Source organism: Camelus bactrianus, chromosome 4 (assembly GCF_048773025.1).
Source record: "Camelus bactrianus isolate YW-2024 breed Bactrian camel chromosome 4, ASM4877302v1, whole genome shotgun sequence".
In the NCBI taxonomy this organism is placed as follows: domain Eukaryota; kingdom Metazoa; phylum Chordata; class Mammalia; order Artiodactyla; family Camelidae; genus Camelus; species Camelus bactrianus.
Window position 1 is genome coordinate 22,292,074 of NC_133542.1, and position 26,236 is coordinate 22,318,309.

The following is a 26,236-nucleotide window of genomic DNA, read 5'->3' on the forward strand; positions in this document are numbered from 1 at the left end:
TAATTTATGGGCCGACCTTGCTCTAGCCAGTTGATTTATGTAGTATTAAAACACAGTTGGCTTTTCTTTACCCTCATTTCAAGAAATTTCTTTTGGTCATAGGTTAATTCTCAGATAACTACCACTCTCAGAATGCGTAAGAAGAAGTCATATAAACAATTATAAATTTTCAGGAGCACTAGCACAATTTAAATTTGTATTTGGTTAAAATTCCATTAGCTGAATAAGTCAGTAAGAGATACTGTAAATGAGATGCCTAGACTTCCCTCCAGCATACTTTTTGTATGTATAAGTAATATCTTTATTTTTCCTCCTGATTTTTTTAACCATCGGATGATGCATTGCATGACCCAGTAGAATCAACTGTTGCATGTTTTCTCTGCTATTGTGGAGAAATTTCAGGTATATCATTTAAATCGGAGAACCTGAATGGGACTTTGTGCAAACAGCTTGACTGGAGTACCTTAAGCCTTATATTTGCTATTATATCCTTAGATTTTATCGAGTTTTTGCTCATAACATTGATTGTAGTGTACCCACACACACTTACCTCGTTAAAGAAGTCAGGTCAAGATGAGGTCTGCCATCTAATCCTGTACAAGAGCAAAGGCTTTTATAAGGCTCTGTGAGGGCTTCACTAACACAACTTACTTTGTCCCATTGGCCAGAGAAAGGATGATCTATTGGAAATAGCAAACCCATAATTACATCTTAAGAAATGGAGAAGCTGCTGTCCAGGCAGAAATGCATTTATATTTGTGCTGTGTAATTCTCCAACCTCAGAGATGATAAAGACACTGCAGTTTGCTTGGGATAAAGATCAGATTATCCTTAAAGGGATACTGAAGCCGAAAATAGGTACTGCTTTTCTAGACAATGATTTTGTGCATGTGTATCCACTATTATATCAAAATCTGATTCATTTTCTAACTACAGAGGATACTGATAAGTTCATGACAACATTTTCTTTAATGTTTGCTTACTCCATTGAAGTGATACATGTAATTTAACAGTCATATGTGTAATACTGAATTTTACAGCTACAAAATCCCTGCTTCAAGACATCTTTTATGCCTTCAAAGTTAGGAGTTTCTTTTGACTTGAACTTGATTGGAAACCTGTATAACTGATACATAATACATTGGCAAGTTCTGGGAGTAACATGGTTGGCCTTTTCTCTAGATCTTACCAGGAAATGATTATAGAAAGGTATATGAGCCTTTGTAACTTTGGTGAAGAAATAACCTTAAGAACCAGCAGAATAATCTTAGTAAAGGACAAAATTTCAGTAGCAGTAATGTTTTAACTGACAATCTTCTTTTTCCAGTAAAAATGAATTGACTGGTACCACACATAGATTAATGCTTCTTTATGACATCTACTTTCTGGAATTTGCTGTTTTGAGACTATGAAATGAAAATAAACAGACCCTTACATATTAATGTAAGACCTATAAGGAATGCAGTTAAACAATAAAGGAAGCGAAAATTCATTTTTACCTGTGGAACTTTAAGGAATTAGGTAAATCTATGGTTTTCCAGCAGAATTTTTCAATCTGTTCAAATTTAGCATCATTGGAAACATGAAAATAAACTTTTAGGCAGTAACAGCCGGCCAGCCATGGAGGGGATCTTAGTTCCTTAATGCAACCACTGGTAGAAATAGGTACTGGTCTTCTTTATACCAGTTGACTTAACTGGATATGTGGCAATTAAGTCCATAAAACATTTCAATGTCAACCTTTTGAACACATAGTCTTACAGGCTTCATCAGTTTCTGATTTATATGGTAATGTCTTTTCTTAGCCACCCAGGGAGTGTAGAATTCAGATTAATTTAAATATAACCTAGAAAAGAGAACATGAAATTTAAATATGACACACTTAGAATGAACTATTTTTTGGCATTCCCAAAAATCTTAAACAGAAATAAATTTTCCACCAAAAAAGACTTGCAGAAGACATTTCAATATAGGTAGCCATAATTTTCTCCGATGGATCTAGACCTCAGAATTTATCAAAGTTGCCCTACGGCCCAGAATGAGAATAGGATAACTAGGATAATCACAGCAGGAAGAGCTGGGCTAGAGAAACACTTGTGGGGCAATGGATGAAGCTCATGCTTACCATGCATGAGGTCCTGGGTTCAATCCCTAGCACCTCCATTACTACAATAAAGTGGTAAATTATAAAAAAAAACAAACTTGTGTTTTCTTTTTGCATATAGAGTACCGGGTATTATTGCCCAAGAATTAAGTGATCCAGAGCTAGCAATCCATAGGATCTTGATTTCCCATGTCCACTCAGTGGTCATATTAGATAAAATCTAATTTAAATTTTTTTAGATAATAAAGATAGTAAATTGACATATTTTAAACTAATAGCATTTTCTGATTCTAAAAACTTCTGATCAAAAAAATGAAGCTTCAATTTAAATGTTCCTTCTGTGAAGGTAAGAGTATATACTCAAGATCTTTATAATCATCCATATAGTGAGTCTCCAAGTCTTTAGTGAGACTAGTTTCTACCAAAACCTAACATTACAAAAGTGTCCAGTGTAAGATTAAATTACACAATAGTTAACTATTACTGTATTTCTTTTAAAGTACAGTTTTTCCCTTAACTTCTCCCTCATTTTTATTACAGATATTTGAAGGATCTTTACCTTGGAGGCCTCATGGTACAAGGTGTAGCTCTCACATTCTTCAAAGAATTTTCAAAACACTTCCATCACTTGATGTAATGTTAAGAGAATTTTGCTAATAATGAACAAAAAGCCCTCTGGACACAGAGTGAATAGGCAAACCAGACTGGGAGAAAACCAAAATACTTGTATCTGACAAAGGATATGTATTCAGAATACATATACAGTACTCCTACAACTCAATAAGACAATTCACTTAAAAATGGGCAAAAAGCATGGAATAAAAAATGTACTTTGGAATAAATACTAAAATAATATATTTCAAAGCATTTAAATACAATCAAGTTTCTTTATAGGAAAATCTGCGATTTGAACTTTTGCAGGGCTGGTAACTTTAGCTAACTGCTTCAAGTGGATCCTGTTCCTCAGTGGCATTTCTTGGAAGTGAAGTAACCATCCAAGAGGACAATTATTTCACAAGGGTACACTTTTGTTATTAATTAAAGGTTCCAGGATCAACATAAGGATAAGCGAGGAATTCCCCCAGTTTGTTGCCTTCTGAATCATAGTGGAGCATTCTGAAGCAAACATCACAAAAGAAACATGGGTCCTCTGGTGCAAAACTGTCATTGTTCGTCACCCATCTGTAGTTAAAAAAGATGTACATCATTTCAATCAACTTTTTCATGCTTGAATGTGCTGGAAGTTATGACTTGCAGTAATATGTAAACATAACATTCCCACTACTGCCTTATCATTCTATCTTATTTATACATTATAATCCTGTACATAATTTTGCATACACATATATAGGTAGAGACATAGCACCACCAATACTCTGCAAGGCAAGAGGGTAACTTCTCTGAAAAACTTAACAGGTAAGTAGAAAAGAATATAAATCTATACTTGAAAGCATCCACACTTTTGCTATGACATACCTATCCTTCAAATAACTGTTAATATGAACATAATCGTTGTCTGCTAATAGGCCATCTTGAAAATCCATAATATTAGATTCTACAGAGTTGATAAACTTTTTTGCTTATCTTTCTAACTGATAAATTAGTACTGGTTATTTTGAAAACTCCAGCTGTTTTACCTAGAATTTAGGATAAAATGTTAAGAGTGTATAAAAATTCAACTGAGATTTTTTGTTCTGAGAAGTCGTATTAAGTGAAAATGGTATTTTTCAGTCTATCTAAATTCTGTATGTCATAACATTTTAACATTTCTTGATTTCTGTTTTGATCTGATACCTAATTTATCATGTTTTCCTATTGATCATCTAGAAAAGCATATTGTGGTGGGGAACCCAAAACAAATGACACCAAAGTCTTCCCTTTTTCTCTGAATGGCTTTTTGACTTTGATGCACAGTTAAACATAACCTAAACATGCAAAACCACAAAATTTTATAAAACCATAATTTGACCTCATTAAAAATGAGCTGCAGTGTTATTTTAATCATCAAGAAGCTGTGGGTGAAGCCAATAATGTAAAACTGCAGACAAGAGGCAGAAAGAACATGGCTCCCTGATGATACCATCATCCAGTATCAACCCAACTAAAGTCTGACCTAATCCCTGGACTTAAACTGTCCATCGTAATTCATTTCCTTATTGTTTAAAAATGTGGCTGTAACCTACTAAACTGATTTGTACTAATGTCTATGGCGCTTTCCTACTAGATAAAACCCTTTCTATTATTTATACCCCAAAGTATAAGCCCTCAGATTCAAAACAGAAAAAAACTGAAATCAGTACTTGACTTTTGAGAACCTATACTTCTCAAGGAAAAAAAACAGAATCACTTACCTAGCAGTGTACATTTTACAAACAAAACATTTTCTGGTCCAGAGCCAGTGCTTCTTGATAAGAAGGGGATAAAGTGTCCTATCCAAGCAGTCATCATGATGCACAAGCCTTTTGTACATAAGAAAATAAATGAAGATATTATAGTGCAAATTTCTGTGATCTGTAATGAAACATATCCTTACCTCAAAATTAAGAACACAGTACATACATTTTTCAATGTATTGTGTTCCACAAAACACTTTTTCCAAAAGACCATTTGGGATTGTTTTCTTTCCTGTGAAACTTCCCAAATCCCTCTATGGCCATGTGCACTGCAACTCGAAGGGAGAAATACTGTAGGCAGAATTTCTTTAACGTATTCCATCAGAGAATCCTTTCTCTGCTCAACATTTAGTACCTTTTTATGGAACACAGTTTGAGCAAGTCTACTGAGTGCTATTTTCCCTCCATTAACTGCCTATGTGTTACAGACATGGCTCGCTCTTTCTTCTTTTTTTAATTAAAAGAGCCCCTTTACTAAAATCTAAATCTGACTTCTGAAATAATGTGAATTAGGACTTTAGTTTTAGGTGTCAGAATTAAGAAATTTTATGTGGGAGTCAGTCTCCACTATGACACTAACCAGCTTTGTGTGGGTCTGGATAAATCCCTTAACCATGCTGGACCCAACTCTTCATCTGAAAAATGAAGGGAATGCACAAGAGTATTCTAAAGGTCCCTGATAATTACAAAATCTGATTTTTTTTTAGTAAGAAAGGGTAGCAATGTATCAACTTTACCATCAGAAAACAATAAATAAACTTAACAGTTTACCAACTATTAAAACTGTGGAATGGCATCAATGATTAAATTCTCCTATAAGGTAAAAACTACTTGGAGTCAATTACATTTAAACATTTCCTTAGGAAAGTCCTACACTGCAAATGTAATGTAAACTGTTTTTTGCAAATTGCCTTGAATTTAAGGAATGACACTGTATAGTGCCTATGCTGTAAGAAATGTAAGGAAACTAAGACCACCAGAGAAAAGTGGATTGTCTTCCATCTTATGCTTACTCTGATGCACATTCCCCCTCATTTGAATGACAAGCAAGCAGAACAGCTTACATAAAATTTAAAGAACACATTACTGAAGAAATAAACATGTATAACTTTAAGTCATAGAAATCTAGGAGGCTTATGAGCTCTCCTGGCTCTTGCTTCAGCAATTCTTCCCTAGAGACAACTGTTTTCCATTCTTATCTGCTTTTTAATATAGCTCCCTAACATCCCTCCACAGAACTACTAAACTTTGGTTAAATAGGTAGTTAATGTTTAAATTATGACGAATGAATTAAACATCCCCCTAAACCACACAACTATCAGTTCATTTTATTGCGTAACACTTTAGTCTTCTAGCTACTAATTCTCCCATGTTTGCATTTGGCTGCAGTGTACCCGTCACTGATGCAGTTCCCTGCTTTCTGACAGACCAGTAAATGTGCTCTCCATATGGGTTATGCACCAGGCGGAGGTCTAGCAGTCTCAGGACAGGCTTCCTGGGTCCTCTGTCCTGCTCCAGTCTCCGCTCTAAGCTGTTCTCCAGGTCTGTGCTATAGCCATCATGCTGGGACTTCCCTTTCCCATCATTCTGAGAGTTCCTTTCATGTCTTAATCTATTCTGCTTTGCATTCCATGTTTTTCTTTTTTAAGGTTTACTCTTTGTGTAAGGTACTTCTGGCAGCTTCCTGAGAATGAGGGCATAGGCGGTAAATTTTTGAAGACTGGTCACTAAAACCCAGAAACAATGGAAGCAGGGACGTTCTGAAACCAACAGTTCCTATTACCAGTATAATAAAACCGTTTAAGTCTATCATCGGTCCATAAAAAAAATCTTAAAAATTGTCTCTCAGAAAAAAACCAAACCAAGAAAAGAGCAGGGCTTATACCTATATATTGGTCCTTCATAAATTGAGATTTCCTAAATAATGAAATAAATAGCTTTATTCATTAGAGATACCAGCTATTTCAGGCCTTCCCACTCTAAATCTTTATCAAAGCATGAAGTCTTCATATTTATCAAATATTAGAATTCCTATCCTCGTAGGCCCCCCCCTTTTTTGGGGGGCAATTAGTTTTTAAAATTTTACTTTATCTTAATGGCGATACTGGGGTTGAACCCAGGATCTCATGCATTCTAAGCATGCATTCTAACACTGAGCTATATACCCTCCCTCCCCCTCCCAGTTCCCTTTTATCTCCTTCAAATTTGGGCAGAAAGAGAAGAAACCTAGAAATACAGCTGCAAATTTGCAAAGCAGAGGGTCTACATGATATACAAAGTGAATGACTATTACTTGAATAATAGCTGTTTAACATACAAATGGAGACACTTTTAAAAGTATTTGCAAATTTTTAACACTTTAATAAACAGCAAAGTTTTTATTACAGGTTTTCTAAAAGACAATAGAAGATGCAAATGGATGCAGAGTTGGTCACTGTATGGAAAGCTAACACGTATTTTTGCTGCTCTTGACCCAAGCTGCCGTGATTACTTTTAATTCCTCTTACTGCAACCAAACCAAAAACAAAACAAAACAAAACAAAACTACCTGTGCAATAAAGAAAAAAACAGGACAAACAACAAAATGTTCTGAGTGCTGCCACTTACCTTATGTCAGTAATGACAACAACGTGTTCACAGTCTCCCTGGTGACAGTATAAGTAAGGAAAACCCAGTTTAATATACAAGTCATTAAAGGTGAAATCTTCCATCTTAGCAGTCTGAAACTTGCCATAGCCTCTATCATGGGACTCTGACCACTCAATGATGGTTCTGAAGGGGAGAAAGGATAAGGATGTACCACTGCTCCACAAATGGTTTGTGACTGCAGTACTTCACCAAAGCCAGCTCGCCCAATTAACTGGACAGCTACCATCTTGAGATGAAAATCAGAGTGGCTGATCCATGTTGCAAGGAGGAAGGAACTCTGAATCCCTCTGCATCAGTTAGAGCAGCAGTTCTCAAAGCATGGTCCTGAGACCCCTCAGAGGTTTGTGAGGCCAAAGTCACCTTTACAATAATCCTAAAATATCACTTGCCCTTTTCAACTTATTCTCTCATAAATGTACCAGTTTTCTGGAGGCTATGTGATGTGTGTTAGCACTTCAGATTGAATGGAAAATACATAACACCCTTCTCACTATTTTGTTTTGGAAAACAGTCATTCTTCACAGAAATGTTATTAATGGTAACTAATGGGACTATTTAAATCAGTTAATTTTACACAACCGTAAATCAACTATAGTTCAATAAAACTGGTTAATATTTAAAATATTTCTTAGTTTCAGTTTCTAATATGATAAATATTTACAGTTATAATCCTCATAAACAGCTCTTTGGAGTCCTCAATTGTTTACAAAGGAGTAAATCTTTTTTGGCAGAGACCCAAGTCCAAGAACTGCTGCATTAGAATATGGATGTAAATGACTATAGTAAGAATTTATTTAAAACTCTCAGAAAAAATATACATATATACTGTAGCTGCCACGTCACTAATAATAAAAGTACAGCAATGCTTTTATGTAGGCAATGATATTAGATAAAGATTTTTCATGTTATGTACTTAAGCAACTATATATACATATACACACACACATATATATATACACACACACACTCCTAGGGCGAATAATGGAATACATTAGACAAGCAGAAAAAATAGTGAAAGATTAATTTACTATCACCTAAATATGAAGAACAGAGATTAATAAAGCGTGTTTAAGTGGGATTTAATCTTTTTTAGATGTATCTAAGGCTAAACTCAAGACTTACTGTAATTTCTAAAAGAGTTGATAATATATTTAAAAAATAATTTGAGATAGCTGACAAAGATCTTGAAATTAGAGTGTAGGTGTGTCTTTGGTAAGAAAATTTTCTTCTTGGGAAAAAAATTTGATTAACTTATAACCTAGGTCAACCAGATGAAATAACTTGGAAAATATTTTAAAAACATAATTTTTAACCCTCAAATAAACAAAACAATCTAACAAAGTAATTCCTTGGCAAAGATCCTTAACAATAAGGACCAATAAGAGGATTTGTGGAGACACCACTATTTTGACAACTAGAAACAGAAAAGACTTTGAGAAGATTTTTGGAAAGTATACCTGCTCAAATCTCTGCACTCAGGGTACCTTTTATCATTGTAAAATGTTCCTTCAAAATAAAAGAAGGCTGATTTGTACAGGTCCTAGAAGAAAACAGATCGCATTGAGAGAAGGCTCAGTATTAACAATTATGAAACTGCTTTAAGGATTCCATATTTGTCATAAAAATCACACTGTTTTACAATAACTTCATGAAACTTCACAGATATGCTCAGCTCATTTATTTATTTAACACTTAATGGGAACCTCTTATGTGACAAGGATGTTAGATAGCAGGGGTAAAGGTGTAAGGACACAATCCTTTCTGCTATTTTCAATTTTATCCTATTGCTGTTTTAATCACTAGATTTGATTTAAATGTGTATATTCTCCTCGGATTCATGAAAGGAACCCAATTAGAACTGAAATAAACTTCAATATTATTTTATTATATGCAGACAGAGCAGTGACATTTTGGGTATCAGAACTAAAAACTAAACAAAGTTAGATCTTTGACGTTTCTGCAGTGATAACAATGATCATGGAGTTCTGCTGTTCTGTCGTTTGTTTTGTATTTTCAGTGGGCCTTTATAAAAATTCTCTCTCTGTATTTTCAATAACTCAGCCAGGCAGAATGTGAATTTCTATTCTCACTCAAGCAATCTTGACCAAAGTACCACAGTAGGTGCACAAATGGTCTGAACCCTCATGTTTCAACTTTCAGTCTACCAGGCTTTCCATCAGAGGGGTGGTCCCTTAATCCTGGCTTCATAACAGAATCCCCCATCTACAGATAACCCAGCATTGGCATCAGACACTTCAGTTTTCATGGCTTTAAGTATACGCTGGTCTCTGTAAGTCTCTCTAGCCACATTCTCTCTTGTTTTCTAGACCCATTATTTTTAAGTGCCTACTGGACATTCTCACTCAGCTTCAGTGCTGCTGGGCATTTTTACCACCTCTCTATAGTGGATGCACTCTGCCCTTTTTCAGGGTTACTGTTTAATTCCTTCTGAAACTGCCAGCATCTTTTTCTCATGGCTTACCTTCAGCTGAAAACCTTGCTGTTTATTTCACTGAGAAAATAAAGGTATCAGAAAAGATTTTTCTATGATCTCTTACCCACATTTGCCCAGGAGAAGAATTTAGAATAAGAACTAAGATGAAACCTAAGTTATGACAACACTTATGTAGCTGATGGCAAAGGAATGAGCAAAAGAAGAGATTGTGATGGTTCCTGTCCAAACTCTACCCCCATTCTCATTGTTCCAAACATCTTTTCACTGATCTACAGGAGAAGCTGTCCCTGTTAAGTATGCCAGTAAATCTGAGGTCCTCTGCCAGAGCTGTACCAGGTAACACAATTAGGTCAAACTTGCTCTATATGAAATTCAGAAGGATTAAGGCCCTACTACTTTATTGGGGTAAGCAATCCCTTCTGAAAACGGGGTGGCCAGCCTACCACTTTGCTCCCTTCTATCCTGATCCAGCTGGTATGTAGGGTTACCCTCTCCCTTTGAGAGCAGCACCCTGGGAAACACCAGCAAGGACCAACAACAGGTGTTAGGGCCCTGGCTGCTCTGGTCCTTGGACTGACAGCTTCTTCTCTAGGCAGTGATGCTCTCCAACGCTTTGCTGGGGGCAGTTATAACAGACAAACTCATACAGAGTTTGAAAGAGGAGAGAGAACAGCAGATTCCACTGCTAAAGTGAGGTCAAGCTATATGAACATGGAAAAGAGACCTATTGGTTAGAAAATTAGGTGGTCCTATGACCTTAGAAAGAAGAGTATACAAAGAAGTGTTGAGAAATAAATGGGAGATGAAGAAATCAAAACCAGGGATAGCCTAATCTTTGAAAAAGTCTTGATGATAAAGAGAAGGGAAGAAACAGACTTGATGGAATGGCACAGAAGAAGAAAGCATTTACTGCAATGTTCATAAGCCTGCTAGAGTAATCACTATTTCTTCAGCTTATTATAATTATTTCCTCTTGTCTTATGGGGGTTAGGAAAAAAAAAATCACCTTACTTTGCTGATGTGCTCAGGAGCTTGGTCAGGAGTGTTGCTGAATTCCCCACCTATCTGGAGGTCACTGACACAGCAAATGGAATCCCTCAGTTCCGTGAGCTTCTGACTGCCCAATACCAGCATCGTCTGGTAGGGTTTGTGTTCTTTGTGCTAAAAGTCAGATGGTAAACAGTTCAGTGTTCACTTAGAGACAAAGCATTTAAACTATAAATCCTGTCATGATGAGGTCAACTAATTTAGTGGTTTCCTTAATTTAAGTTATCCCCATAACATGGTGTCCTGCATTTTCTTAGATTCTGTATTTGTCTACTCAGCATCTATGAATTGTAGGTCCCAACTAATCACCAAAGCTGTTTACATCTCCCCTGTGACCCAAAGCCCATTCTCTCAAACTATGTTCCTTCCTTAACTCTCATATGCCAAGCCAGTATTTCCCCTGTCCTAAATCGACCCAGAGCCAGGTACCAGACAACTAGGGCAGCCCAGACCCACTGGAATTATTCAAGCTAGCCCATCCCAGACTGTTTACTCTGCCCTGCCTTGCCCTTCCTGTGGAAACTCCAATAATGGCTGTGGCCTATGCCTTCCCCTTGCTCTTTTCTGCCTCCTAAATATAATACACTGGTGCTTCCCCCGTGGCCCTGCATGGCACAGCACATCCCCTCCTCTCAGGAAGTGTAAATAATAAAAATTTTCTTTCAATGGCACTGGCCTCCAGAGCTGTCACTCAGTCAGCTCCATAAATTAAAATCCCAGGAGTACACTGAGACACTTGGTCACTACTTATGTTTGTCCAGAATTTACAAGTTGGATTCCTAAGGCTCAGTGTGATGGTGTTAGGAGGTGGGGCCTTCGAGGGCTGGCACCATGCTTTTACACTTCCAGCCTCCAGAACTGGGAGAAACAAATTTCTGTTGCTTATAAGGTACCCAGTCTGTGCTATTTTGTTATAGTAGCCAGGATGGACTAAAACACTTGGCAATAAAACTTTTTTAGTTTAAGGTAAAGTTTATAATCAAAATACTACTCAAATGACATTAGCTTGAAGAGCCTTTGGAATATAATTTCACTTTCTTTTAAAATTTCCTGGAAGTTACCTCACTGAAGTCAAGCAATCTATGCACTACCCTCATGTTATAAACCCAGAGGTTTGCTTTTATTGGTTTTGCTTTGCTTTGTTTTCTCTGATTGATAATTTGAGATCTTAATCAAACAAGGTAATTAGTACTAACTATATCCCAGATGGTTCACCAAAGCCCATTTATTCACAAGTGCAGTTCATCTACAGTAGTATTTCACTTGAATCTCATCAAAGTTTATGATACACTTAGTTGGGGAAGCAAGAATATATACACTCTGGGTGGGACAGAGTTCTTTTTATTAGAACTAGGACATTCCTGAATACCCTTGACCTATGAACTTCTGCATTTTCATCTAAGAAGAGATGGTTTTAGTTAGTTCAATAATTTCCCATGAATTGTGAATTAGTGAACAAAGACTACTCCCCTTCTTTACCAGTTTTTCTGCAAAAAAAAAAAAAAACCCTCAGGAATTCATATAATCAGAATCACTGTGGATTTATATAATATTCAGTTGCTACTAGCGCAGAAATCAGGTATACGTTCCAATGCTGTAACTGTAATCGTATTACTCAAGAGAGTATTTGAAATTTGACCTCATTTATACTATTCCTTCTAAAACAAAAAACTCAGTAATATAGACAGAATGTCAGATAAGACAGCATATGTTTCCATTTATTTTGAACCCTAAGTAATGTAACTTCAAATAATTAAACTCTTTGACAAAAGTCACTTATGATCTGTGAGTCCAAAAGGTTTTACTACTGACCTTATGAAATATAACAGGGTACAAGATATTCACAGATAGGATAAGCTCTCCTTCTTCAATCATGTCTGCTGGATTTTCAGGCTTTTTTCCTATGGCATGTGACTCCTGAAGAAGGAAAACAAATTAATGAGACCTAAAATCCGACACTATGACCCAGATCAGAGGCAGTGCACAAAATATCTTGCTCAGGTCACACTGGCTGACCAGAGATAATGAAAAAGAAACCTCAGTGACCACACGGCATACCTTGGAGGTATTTTGGGTTCAGCTCCAGATTACCGTAACAACAAATATCACAATGAAGCAAGTTACATGAATTTTTTGGTTTTCCAATGCACATAAAAGTTGTATTTACACTATACTATAGTTTATCAAGTGTAATATAAGCAGTATGCCTATACTATAATTAGAAATACTTTATTGCTAAAAAATGCTAACCATATTCTGAGCCTTCAACAAGTTGTAGTAACATCAGTGATCACCGATCACCATAACAAATACAATAAAGATGAAAAAGTTGGAAATAATCTTGAGAATTACCAAAATGTGACAGAGACACCGAGTGAGTAAATGCTGTTGGAAAAATGGTGCCAACACACTTCCTCAATGCAGGGTTGACACAAATGTTCATTTCATAAAAAAATCACAGTATCTGCGAAGTGCAATAAAGTGTGTGCAATATAATAAGGTATGCTTGTACACAAGGAATACACACATTGGAAAGATAGTTTGGAAAAGTCACAGACAGCTCCAGGCCTCAACAAGTAAAAATCATACTCAGAATATCAAGTTCTCAACAAAAACTTATAAAAACACATACAGAAACAGGAAAACATGGCCCATTCGTAAGAAAAAATGAATTTGACAGAAATTACCATTAAGGAAGCCCAAACACTGAAATTACTAGTCAAAGACAACAAATCAACTGTCTAAAATGCACTCAATGAGCTAAAAGAAACCACAAAGAACTAAAGGAAATCAGGTTCCTCAATAAGATTAAAAGCTGGTTTCTCACCAGTAACCATGGAGACAAGAAGGCAGTGGGGAGCCATGCCTTGAAGAACATTTAAAGCCATGAAGAACAAAAAATAAATAAAACTATCAACCAAGAATACTACACCTTGCAAATCTATCCGTCAGAAATGAAGGAGAAACTAAGCCATTTTCAGATAAACAGAATCTGAGCAAATCCATTATCAGTACTTGCCTCTTATTAGAAATGCTAGAGTTCTTCAGGCTGAAATGAAAAGACACTAGACAGTAACTCGAATCTGTATGAAGAAGTAAGGAACACTGATAAAGGTAACAGCATAAGTAAACATAAAAGGCAGAATTACTGTACTTTTGGTTTGTAACTTCTTTCTTTCCCTATGTGATTTCAAAAGTAAATGCCTAAAACTGTATTTATAAATTATGTTAACAAACACATAAGCTATAAAGATGTATTTTGTGACAAAAACCACACAAAGGGGAGAGACAGATGTATAGCAGAGCATATGGATACTACTGAAAAAGCTCATATTACTAAAACTAGGTAACAACCTAGTAAGTTTATGATATTAATTGTAATCCCCAAGATAACCACTCAGAAAGTAAGTAGAACATATACAGAAGGAAAAAAGAAGGCAATCAAGAGGATATACCACAAAAATTCAGTTAAGTAACGAACAAAAAAGGCAATAATGAAAGAACTGAAGAACAAAAACTATATAACATACAAATAGCTAAACAACAGAATAAATTCTCATCAGTAATTAATTTAAATGTAAATGGACTAAACACTCCTATTACAAAGGCAGAAGATTGGCAGATTGGATAAAAAAATGTTATCCATCGATACACTCTCTACAACAGACTCACCTTAGATATGAAGACACAAAGAGAGACTCAAGGTAAAAAGAAGGAAAAGATCTTCCATACAAATAGTAACCAAAAGAAAGCTGAGGTGGCTATATTACAGTCAGACAAAACAGACTTTAAGTCAAAAAAGGTTACAAGGGACAAAGAAGCACATTATATATTAATGAAAGGTACACTCCAGCAAGAAGATACAATAATTACAAACATATATGCAGCTAACAATAGAACCTCACAATACATGAAGCAAAAATTGACAGAACTGAAGGGAAAACAGATGGTTCTACAATAATACTTGGAGACTGGAATACTCCACTTTAAATAACAAGTAGACCACCCATATAAAAAACTAATAAGGAGATAGAAGAGTTGAACAGCACTGTAAACCAATTAGACCTAGGAGACATGTATAGACTACTCCATCCAACAGGAGCAGAATATACATTCTTGTCAAGGGCACATAGACCAGTCTCCAGGACAGACCACCAAGTCTTAGCAAATTTTAAAAGACTGAAACCATAAAAGTATTTTTTCTGATCACAATGGAATGAAACTAGAAATCAGTAACAAAAGGAAAATGGAAAAAGTCCATGTGGAAATTAAAACAGCCAGTGGGTCAAAAAAGAAATCACAAGGGAAATTACAAAATACCTTAACACAAATGCAAACAAAAACACAACAAAACAAACTTACGGGATGCAGCAAAAGAAGTACAAAGAAGGAAACATATAGCTCTAGACAACTACATTAGAAAAGAACAATCTCCTATCAATAACCTAAGTGTATACCCTAAGGAACTAGAAAAAGAAAACTAAACCCAAAACTAGCAGAAGGAAGGAAAGAATCAAATCTGACTCATGGAGAAATAGAAAATTTGAATAGAAGTGTACCAAGTAATAAGATTGAATCAAATATTTAAAACCTCCTAACAGAGAAAAGCCCAGGACTAGATGGCTTCACTGGTGAATTCACTAATCCTTCTTAAAGTCTTCCAAAAAACCTGAAGAAGAGGGAAAACTTCCTAACTCACTCTGTGAAATCAGCATACTCTGATAAAGTCAGACAAAGACACTATGAAAACTACAAGCCAATATCTCTTATGAATATAAATGGAAAACTTGTCAACAAAATCCTGGCAAACCAAGTTCAGCAGCATATAAAAAGGATTACATATCACAACCAAGGGGGAATTCAACCTCAGGATGCAAGAGCAGTTCAACAAATGCAAATCATTGTAGTATACCACACTAATAGAATGATAGAAAAAAAAATCATCATCTCAGTTAATGTAGGAAAAACATTTCACAAAATCCAATACCCTTTCTTGATAAAAACATTAAATAAAACAGGAATCAAAGGGAACTTCTTCAACATGATAAAGGCCATTTATGAAAAACCCACAGCTAAAATAATACTGAGCGGTGAAAGAGTGATAAGGAAGTACTTTTGCCACTTCTATTCAACATAGTACTAGAAATTCTAGCGAGAAAAATTAGAGGGAAAAAAAAAGGTAAGGAAGGAAAAAAGGCAGAGCAAGTAAGCAACCAAACTGGAAAAGAGATAAAGTTACCTCTGATGATCTTCTATGTACAAAATTCTAAAGAATCCACACACGTAAAAAATCACTTTAGAGCTAATAAACAAATTCAGTAAATTTGCAGGATATAAAATCAACACACAAAAATCAGCTGTATTTCTATACAGGAACAACAAACAATTTGAAAAGAATATTAAGAAAACAATTCCATTTAAAACAGCATGCAAAAGGGAAAAGTTGGACAGCTGCATGTAAATCAATGCAGTTAGAACACTCCCTCACACCATACACAAAAATAAACTCAAAATGGCTTAAAGACTTAAACATAAGACAGGACAACATATATCTCCTAGAAGAGAACATAGGCAAAACATTATCTGACATGAATCTCAGCAATGTTTTCCTAGGTCAGTTCCCCAAGGCAACATAAAATAAAAGCAAAAATTAACAAACGGAACCTAATTAAACTTATAAGCCTTTGCATAGCAAAGGAAACCATAAGCAAAACAAAAAGATAACCTGTCGACTGGGAGAACATATCTGCAAATGATGCAACTGATAAGGGTTTAGTTTCCAGAATATACAAACAGCTCATCCAACTCAATAACAAACAAACAAACAACCCAATTAAAAAGTGGACAGAAGACCTAAACAGACATTTCTCCAAAGAAGACCTACAAGTGGTCAACAAGCACATGAAAATATGCTTCACATCACTAATTATTAGAGAAATGCAAATCAAAACCACAATGAGGTACCACCTCATACTGATCAGAATGGCCATCATCAAAAAGTCTACCAATAATAAATGCTGGAGAGGGTGTGGAGAAAAGAGAACCCTCCTAAACTGTCAGTGGGAATATAAATTGGTGCAGCCACAATGGAAAACAGTATGGAGATAACTTATGATCCAGCAAACCCACACCTGGGCATATATCCAGAGAAAACTCTAATTTGAAAAGATACATGCACTCCAATGTTCACAGCAGCACTATTTACAACAGCCAAGACATGGAAGCAACCTAAACGTCCATCAACAGATGAATGGATAAAGAAGCTGTTGTATATAAGTACAATGGAATACTACTCAGCCATAAAAAACAATGAAATAATACCATTTGCAGCAACATGGATGGACCTAGAGATTATCATACTAAACGAAGTAAATCAGACAAATACCTTATGATATCACTTCTATGTGGAATCTAAAATATAACACAAATGAACTTATTTACAAAACAGAAATAGACTCAACAGACAGAAAACAAACTGATTGTTACCAAAGGGGAAAAGCTGGTGGCGAGGGATAAATTAGGAGTTTGGGATTAGCAGATACAAACTACTATATATAAATAACAAGGTCTTACTGTATAGCACAGGGAACTATATTCAATATTTTGTAATAACCTAAAATGACAAAGAACATTACAATGAAAAAGAATACATATATGTATAACTGAATCACTAGGCTGTACACCAGAAGCTAACACAACTTTGTAAATCAACTATACTTCAATCATTTTTTAAAAAGCATGGAAAGAAATAAAATACTTAGTAATAAATTTGACAAAGGAGATGGAAGACTTGTACACTCACACACACACACACACACACAAAACACAAAATGTTGTTGAATAGAATTAAAGACAACCTAAGTAAGTTGAAAGACACCTTTTGTTCATGGATTGGAAGACTTAATATTGTTAAGGTGACAATACTACCCAAAACAATATAAAGATCTGATGTAATCCCTATCAAAATCTCAATGCTTTTTTTGTTTTTACTGCAGAAATGGAAAAACTCATCCTAAAATTCGTAAGAATTTCAAGGGACCATGAATAGTGAAAACAATCTTGGGAAAAAAACAAAATTGGACAACTAACATTTCCAAATTTCAAAAATGACCACAAGCCACAGTAGTCCAAACAATGTGGTACCAGGCTAAGGACAGACATGCCTAAGCCAATGAAAAAGAACAGAGAGCTCATAAACAAACATTTGGTCAACAAAGGTGCCAAGACCACTCAGTAGGGAAAGGATAGTCTTTAGTGTTAAGAAAACTGAATACCCACATGCAAAAGAATGATGTTGAACCTTTACCTTTTACCAAATGTAAAAATTAACTCAAAATGGGTCAACAACTTAAACTAAGAGCTAAAACTATAAAACTCTTACAAGAAAACAAGGTAAAACAACATCTTCATGACACTGGATCTGGTGATCGTTGCTTAAGTATAGCCTCAAAAGCACAGATAACAAAAGAAAAAACCAAATGAATCAAATTTTATCAAATTAAAAATCTTCTGTACATCAAAGGACACTATTAAGAGAGTGAAAAGACAATCCATAGGACTGATGAAAATATTTTAAAATTATACACATGGTAAGGGTCTAGTATCCAGAACACACCAAGAACTCTTACAAATTAAAAACAAAGAGACAAACAAGCCAATTTAAATACTGCCAAAGGATGCAAAGGACTTGAATAGACATTCCTCCAAAGAAGATATACAATGGCCAAAAAGCACATCAAAAGATGCCCAGCATCAATAATCATTAAAGAAATGCAAATCAAAATCATAATACCACTTCACACCCACTAGGATGACTATTATTAAAGCCCAGAAAATATTAAGTGTTGTGAAGAATGTGGAGAAATTGGAGCCTTCCTGCATGGCTGGTGGGAATATAAAATAATACAGCCCCTGTGGAAAACAGTTTGGTGGTTTCTCAAAATGTTAAACCTAGAATTACCAAATGACCAAGCAATTCCACTCCTTGGTATAAACTGAAAAGAGTTCAAAATGGACTCAAACAGATCCTTGCACACTGATGTTCATAAGAGCATTAGTTACAATAGTCAAAAGGCAGAAATAACCCGAACGGCCAACGACAGATGAAAACAAAATGTGCTATATCCATACAATGGAATATTATTCAGCCATGAAAAGGGATGAAATGTTAACACATGCTACAGCATGGATGAACCATTAGAACACTACAGTAAGTAAAACAGGCTGGACCAAAAGGACAAATATTGCATGATTCCACTTATTCACAGAGACGGAAAGTAGAACAGAGGTTACCAGGAGCTGGAGGAAGGGAGAACGGGGAGTTAGTGTTCAATGGGTATAGAGTTTCTGTTTGGGACGACGAAAATGTTCGGAGACTATGTACTGATGAATCCATCGTGTCTACTAACACTTAATTCCTCATTATTCATCATCTTAAATTTTTCTGAAGGTTTTACTTAAAAGATGATGCACTAGGAGAGGATATAGTTAAACCAAAGTCAGGAACAGAATAAAAATACCAGAAATAGGGTAGTGAAAGGCATGAAATTAGCCTTAAACAGAGAGCAAGACCAAAGCAAAATAAAAATAGAGGCAGAGATCTGAGAGTAAAATGTGACATCACTTGAATTTTACGGGTCCTTTTTTTTTTCTACTATTCCCATTGCCGGTCAAGTTTCTCCAATTCATTTCCAACTAAGCATACCCAACATAAAGCCACCACATAGCCATCACTGACACCACTAACATCCAATGACAGCCTGTTTCAGGGGAAAAGGTGAAAAAGAAAAGACTTTTACCATCTCGTAAGCAAATGTCTCTTGTCTGCAGACCCGATCTATCGTTATGGTTTCTTCCCGATGTTCCAGAAGTCTCTTTCTAACCCTGTTATAAAAAAAATCAAACTTCAACATTCTTTACTGGGGCTTCAAAAATATCTTTAATATTTAATTTTCATTCTGAACTAATTTTAGACTTAAAGAAAGGCTGCAAAAACAGTATAAAGAGTTCCCTTATATCTCTTACCTGGCTTTCCCTATGTTAATATCTTACATGATCATAGGATAATTATCAAGACTAGGAAATTAACATTAATACAGTATTATTAACTATACATCTTTTTTGAATTACCCAAATTGTAAAATTTAGTGCTTTATTTTTCTGTCCCAGGATCCTATGCAGATACCACATTATATTTATTTCTCCTCTCCCCGGTAGTCTTATAGTTCCTCGGTCTGTCTTTTATGATCTTGACGCTTTCAAAGAGCCCTAATCAGTTATTTCATAGAATGTCCCTCAACTTGGATTTAATTGCTGCTTCCTCATAATTGGAGTAAGTATATAGTTTTTGGCAAGAATACCATAAGAATGATGGTATCCTCACTGTCTTACCGTGAGGTTCATAATGTTAGTATGTCTTATTCCTGGAGATGTTTACCTTGGTTAAGTTCCTGTCTGCCAGGTTCCTATGCTAGAAAGACACTTTCTTTTCCTTGGTATCTGATGTGTTTGGTGGGGAGATACTTTGAAACTATGCAAATCTTGTTTCTCCTCAAACCTTTATCCAGGAATTTTTGCATTCATCAGGAGCTTTTGTCTGCAACATTATACTGTGCTATATGCCTCATGGTGATTCTCTTTTCCCCTCCTTTTACATTTATTCATTGGTACTATGAGGAAGACTTGCCTCTTTCCTCCTATTTATTTATTCAGTCATTTATATTATTAGTAAGAATTGATAGATACTTACTTCATTCAATAAGTTAAAAGCTAACACTATTGTTATTTTGTTGCTCAAATTGTTCTAGTTTTGGCCATTAGGAGATCCTCCAGATTGGCTCCTGTTCTTTCCACAAGTTGACACTTTTTTTTTTTTTTTTTTTGAGGATTTCCTTACTTTCTGGCACCCTAAGATGCTCAGGGCTCATCCTGTATTTTTGTATCTCAGCCCTGGAATCAACCACTTCTCCTAGGAGCCTTAATTCCTTCATTGTAGAGAGGTTTAGAGACCTATCTCTGAGCATGAAGCATTCACACTGTTACTGCAATCACTGCTTCTAGGACTCTCAGCAGAGAGAGGTAGGAAACATATATATATACACACACACACTAACCCACATATGTACACATAGCTGTCTTTCTATTGGTCCATCCTTCCTCATCCTTTAGTATAACTGCACAATACTCCACTGTGTGGATCTCCTACAATTTCTTCGACACTCTCCTATACATGTATATTTAGGGTATTTCAAATATTTTCGATTACAAACAATGCTGTAACGAATAACCCTGAACATATTTTCATACTGTTCGAGGTGCATCTTCAATAGATTGTAAGAAGTGGGACTGCTGAGTCAAAAAGTGCCTATGTAATTGTGGGTGAGGTATTACCAAGTCTCCCTAGAGGAGGCTTGTATCAATTTACATTTCCATCAGGAATGTATGAAAAGGCCCATTTCCCCTCAGCCTCATCAAAAGAATGTATATTTTAAAATTTGTGCTAGTCTGATAAGAAAATGAAGGTATTTGTCATTTTAATTTGCATTTCTCTAATTATGAAGATGCACATTTTTATATGTTTTTGAGTTATTTTATATCCTTTTTGTGTATGAATTACTGGTTCACATCTTTTCTCCATTCTCCCTTTGTGTTTTTGCACCTCAACTTTTAACTCTTATATACTAGGGTTATTGGCTCTTTGTGGTACATATTTTCTCCAAGTCTAGCAGCTGTCTTTTGACTTTATTTATGGTGTTTTTGTCATGCAAATTTTTTCATTTTTTATGCAGTTAATTTTATCAACTTTTTCCCTTTTATTGCTTCTAGATTTAAATCATAGTTAGAAAGCCTTTCATTACACCAAGATTTGTATGTTTCATTCTCTACATTTTGATCCCAATCCCTTGGGAGTTTATTCTTGTGCATAGTGTCATACTAAATTTCCATACACATTTGAATCTAACTGGACTTTCTCTTCTATTCCATTAGTCTATTTGTCCATTCATGGGCTAGGACCTACTGTTTTAATTATAAAGACTTTGTAGTATATTTTAATATGTGATAAAATTACTAGGCACTCACAATCCCCCCTGCCGGTTTTCCCTAGTTATTCTTGCATATATTCCATATGAATTTTATTATCAATTAACTCCATAAAATAACCAATACTTTTGGTATTTTTCTTGGGATTGCATTTAATTTATAAATTAACTTAGAAAGAACTGACAACATTATAATGCTTAGTATTCCTATTCAAGAACAGAGGATATCTTTCAATTTTTTCAAGACTTTTTCTGAGTCTGTCAGGAGTGTTTAAAATTTTTCCTTACTTCAGCTTTACACATTTTTTATTAAATTTATTCCTGAGTATTTAACCTTTTTGACTACTGTAAATGGGATTTTCTCTACCATTATGTTCTCTAGTTGTTTGTTTAATCATTTTACTAGATATGTCTCAGAGTTGATAATACTGGGGTTAATTTTCCCAGGTAACCAGTGAGCCCTTTTAATTTGTAGATTTGGAATTTTTTCCAATTCTGGAAATATGTCTTAAGTTATATTCTTAAATATTCTATTTATATGCTACTGTATTAAAAACAACATTGGTCAAGCTTCTGAGATGACGGATAAGTTTCAGTAGCACACATGTAGTAACAAGTGTCTCTTTTATTCCGAGGAATTAAGATTTTCTCTTAAGTAGTCTAAAAAAATCTCAAAAGTGCTCAAGGTAAGTTATTTAGTTTGCTGTGGATTAAGGAGAACAGCATCAAAGGAGAGTCAATCTCTTAACAAGTGCCTTTTTCCCCACTAACACACATAAAATGAGTCCAATAGCTCCATTGGGGAAAAGAAAAACTGTAAAATGTTGTTTATTTTATGTCATAATGGAAGAGTCATGTACTTAGATTTTGTTTTTACCTTTATATTTTTAAGTTATTGGTGGGGAGAACAAAGGAAGGTTTAGGGAAAAAGAAAGCATAGAGAAACAGATTTCTGGCTTTTGGCACAGGTCTAGTTTACTTGTGGTACTGCTAAGATTAATGTGAGTCCTATTTTAAATATAAAAGTTTCACAATACATCAAAATAATCCCATTCAAGGAAATCTGTACTAGCTCCTTTTATATTAGAATATACACATAATTCTCTTACTCATATCTCCCATGGAAGGGACTAGAAGACAACCCAGGAGATCCAGTTGATCAAGAAACAGAAAACAGCCAGAGGAAGTAGTACTACGTAAAGCAGTCTGAAACTTATTATTTCACACAGTTTAATAAAACCACTATAAGCCAATTAGCATGTAATTAACTATAGCAAAAAAAAGTTTGCTTTGTTTATAATTATTATCAACTTTCTTTTTCCAGCCAAGCTCTAAAAAATCATTTCCTTAGGTTTTTGCAAGTTTAGTTTATCCCACTCATTCTACAAATATCTACTGACTCTATTATGTACCAAAAATCTAGAAATGGGGGATATAGCAATGTGTTTATGACAGACATAGCTTATGGAACTTCTAAGTTCTAGCTAGAATGCAAAATTAAATAAGTACATTATAAGTGTGATGAGTATTTCAACAGGGAAGTATGGCGGGGGGGGGGGACTATATTTGCATAAAGGGGGAGCTAGATGGAGTCCTTACTCCTTCAGCTAAGACCTGAAAGATAAACTGAAGTCTGCAAAACGAGGGTGATAAGGAGAGTAAGTGTTCTAGGCCAAGGCCTGGAGTGAGAGAGCACATTCTAGGAAGTCAAAAAGTGTATTGTGGCTGGAGCACTGCAGAGATACAGAGTTGAAAAGATCAGCAAGATCCATTCTATAGAGGCCTTTGTGATCCACTTAAGAACTCAGGACTTTTGCCTAGAAGCCACTGAAAGGTTTTAAGAGAGAGACACGGTCAGAGATGCATTTTAAGGAAAATAAATAAATAAATCCAATTGATCAATCAACAGTAGTTAAAGAACACCAAATGGAGCAAAGCAGTGCAACAGGCTTAAGGGCAACACACAGATGAAGGAGTCTGGATTCCCAACGAGCCTTCAAGAACTTTAGAAATGTTAGAGGAGCTGTAGACATTACCAGTGCATACAATCCCTAAGGGAGACAGGTGAGTTGTAGAGAAGTGAAAAGGAATCTTAGGGTCTCAAAGATGGGGTAGGTTTCAGCTGGGAGAAGGGCCATGGGCATTCTCAGCCACTGAAAGAGAAAACGGTTGAAAATAAGTCAGGAAAGGCAGACTGGGGCTATGTGGAAGGCTTCAAATATCTAAGTAAGGAATCTGAAATTTGCCTATAGAGGAGAGGTTGACCATTGACAATTTCTCAGCAAACAAGCACCCTTACGTGATAGCATGATGGATAAATCAGGAGCAAAAACAGGACCTAGGAAAGACGGGAACCTTCTGTAGTGCTCCAAGTGTTGTAAGTGTAAACATCAGCAACGGGGATAAGAGAAACAGATTTGGCAGTTAATTACAAAAGAAATCAAGGTAGAGCCGAAATACCTGCCTACATTTTTGAGGGGGAACAACAGAAAAAGTAGGATAAAGGATGACAGCTGAGATGATGCGAAGTAAGAGGGCTACAAACTGGCAATGATAAATTTCACAACTGCACACGCAGTTTCTCTGTAACAGTATTACCGTAGAGCAGTGTTTCTCAAAATGTGGTTGGCAGACTGGAACTGATTTGTGAGTTAATTGTTATCCAATCAGTACAGACATTGAAAGGAAGCATTTAGAAATGTTCACAGCAACATGACAGTACTTTTACTGAATTTAATCATAAAAAATTTGGAGTTTTATTGTTTGTCTTTCAATTCCATTTTTCTAGTATTTCATTTTTATCCTACTTTACAAAAGTATGGATCTGTCAAAAAATTTAAAATAGCAGTCCTTTATCACACTATCAGAGTATCTAGCTTGAAATAATTTGAGAAGTACTATCAAGAGTATTTAGCTTGCATTCAAAAATCTAACTGGATTAACTGTACCTTTATAAACACTTAAACACAAATTTGAGAAGGCGCTGGATATTAGAGTTAATGCATTTACTGTTAATTTTCTTAGGTATAATAATACCACTCGGGTTAAGTAGGAGAATGATACTTTTAGGAGCTATATGCTGATATATACTTAGGGACAAATTATCATGATGTCTGTAACTTACTGAATGGTTCAGCAATAGAAAAAGATACACAGCAGGTATCTCAAACACATACAGCTGAAACAAATACGGCCAAATGTTAACAACGGTTGAATTTAGGGGCTGGGGTGATAACAATACTATACTATCAACGTTTGAATATAATGCTGAAAAAATTTTTTAATAACTAGCATGTAATAAAAGCAAAGTCCTCCATACCCCAAAGTCACTAGGTCTGCATCCTCTGGGATGACTTCCGGATCCTCCCCTTCTTTGAGGCACTTCAGTTTATCAAGGCTAAAACAAAAACAAACAAAAAAAGCAATCACGCATCTAGGACTTAGCGAGTTGGGGTTGTGTCCTAAACACACCACAGAATAATTAAGAAATTAGATAAAACCCAGCAGGCGGCTCTGAGGAGACGAGAATTAAAGGCGAATTCTGTGCCGATAGTCTACAAAGAAAAGGATATATGGCTGGTTGAAGGCGGCCAATATGATTAAATGGGGAAAGAGATCGTTATTTTTATATTTTCAACCCAAATAAGGCACTATGGGGAAAATCTCAGTAATAGCATACCAAGAGGTGCCCAAAAGAGACCAGAAAAAATCAAGGTTTTAACACTCTTCCGGTTAAATCTTACAGCCTCATCATTCTAAGGTTCCTCCAACATCAAAGTGTCTGCCAATGGCAGATATACGTCGCTGTTACGGATTGCTTCTATACGTTAACAAATACTTTAAAAACTACTGAATAGAAAATTTAATCTTTTATGCATCTCTCTGGTCCTTTCACTCCAACTAGCAGAAATTTTGCATTCGGATCACGGGATTTCTACCGTTGTTCCGGGAAAGCTCCAGCAGGTTGAAAGCTTTAAAGGGCGGTCCTTCTACCCCGGGGAGTAAACCACAGGCCCGCCCAAGGGTAGGTCCCATCGGAACGCAGAAGCAAGGCTGCACCCCGGTTGACCCCAAGCCGCAAGAGCCCCTGGGCCCCGCACTCACCCGCACACTGCCCTCAGCTCGGCTGCCGCTCCCAGGCTACAGCCCAGATCCCGGGCGACGGCTGCATCCTCCAGGCCGGAGTCGGCGACCTCTTGGTCCCCAGGCAGCGCCGGTGCCTGCGGCTCCTTCAGCGACAAGTCCCCTTCCCCGCGCAGCCGGCCACGCCACAGCTCCCCGAAGGCGCCCACGTGGAAAGCGCGCGTGTTTAGCTCAGGAAGCTCATACTCTGGAAAGTTGCAGCCGCCACTGTTGGGGATCGGGTCCTGCCTGCCACCCATCCCGCCGCACGTTGGGCCGCCAGGGAAGCTTTCAGCCATGTTCGCCCCACTCCCTTCCCTGAGAAAGCCGGCCGATCAAGGCCTCGCGGAGCATGCTGGGGCTTGTAGTTGCAAGTGGCCTAGGACGGCGAGCAGCGGGGCTGCGCAGGCCCAGCTTCAGACACTAC

At 36.2% G+C, this 26,236-nt stretch overlaps 1 protein-coding gene across 3 annotated transcripts; it reads right to left on the bottom strand.

The window, feature by feature from the left end:
* Positions 1-950: 950 nt before the first annotated feature.
* SNAPC3 (small nuclear RNA activating complex polypeptide 3) lies at positions 951-26,153 on the bottom strand. 3 transcript variants are annotated; one of them, XR_012506349.1, is made up of 10 exons: positions 25,792-26,151; positions 25,007-25,084; positions 19,447-19,531; positions 12,461-12,565; positions 10,613-10,762; positions 8,604-8,686; positions 7,105-7,269; positions 4,456-4,563; positions 2,664-3,286; positions 951-1,846 (listed from the first exon to the last, which is right to left on the bottom strand). XR_012506349.1 is itself a non-coding variant. In XM_010946042.3 (9 exons), exons 1-9 carry the CDS (start codon positions 26,106-26,108, stop codon positions 3,139-3,141), a joined length of 1,239 nt encoding a protein of 412 aa, XP_010944344.2. In that variant the 5' UTR covers positions 26,109-26,151; the 3' UTR covers positions 951-3,138. The 3 variants fall into 3 exon arrangements, 1 of the variants encoding a protein (XP_010944344.2); XM_010946042.3 differs by having other exon boundaries at positions 951-3,286; XR_006721684.2 differs by lacking the exon at positions 951-1,846 and having other exon boundaries at positions 3,258-3,286; positions 7,105-7,142; positions 25,792-26,153.
* Between the last annotated feature and the right edge of the window lie 83 nt (positions 26,154-26,236).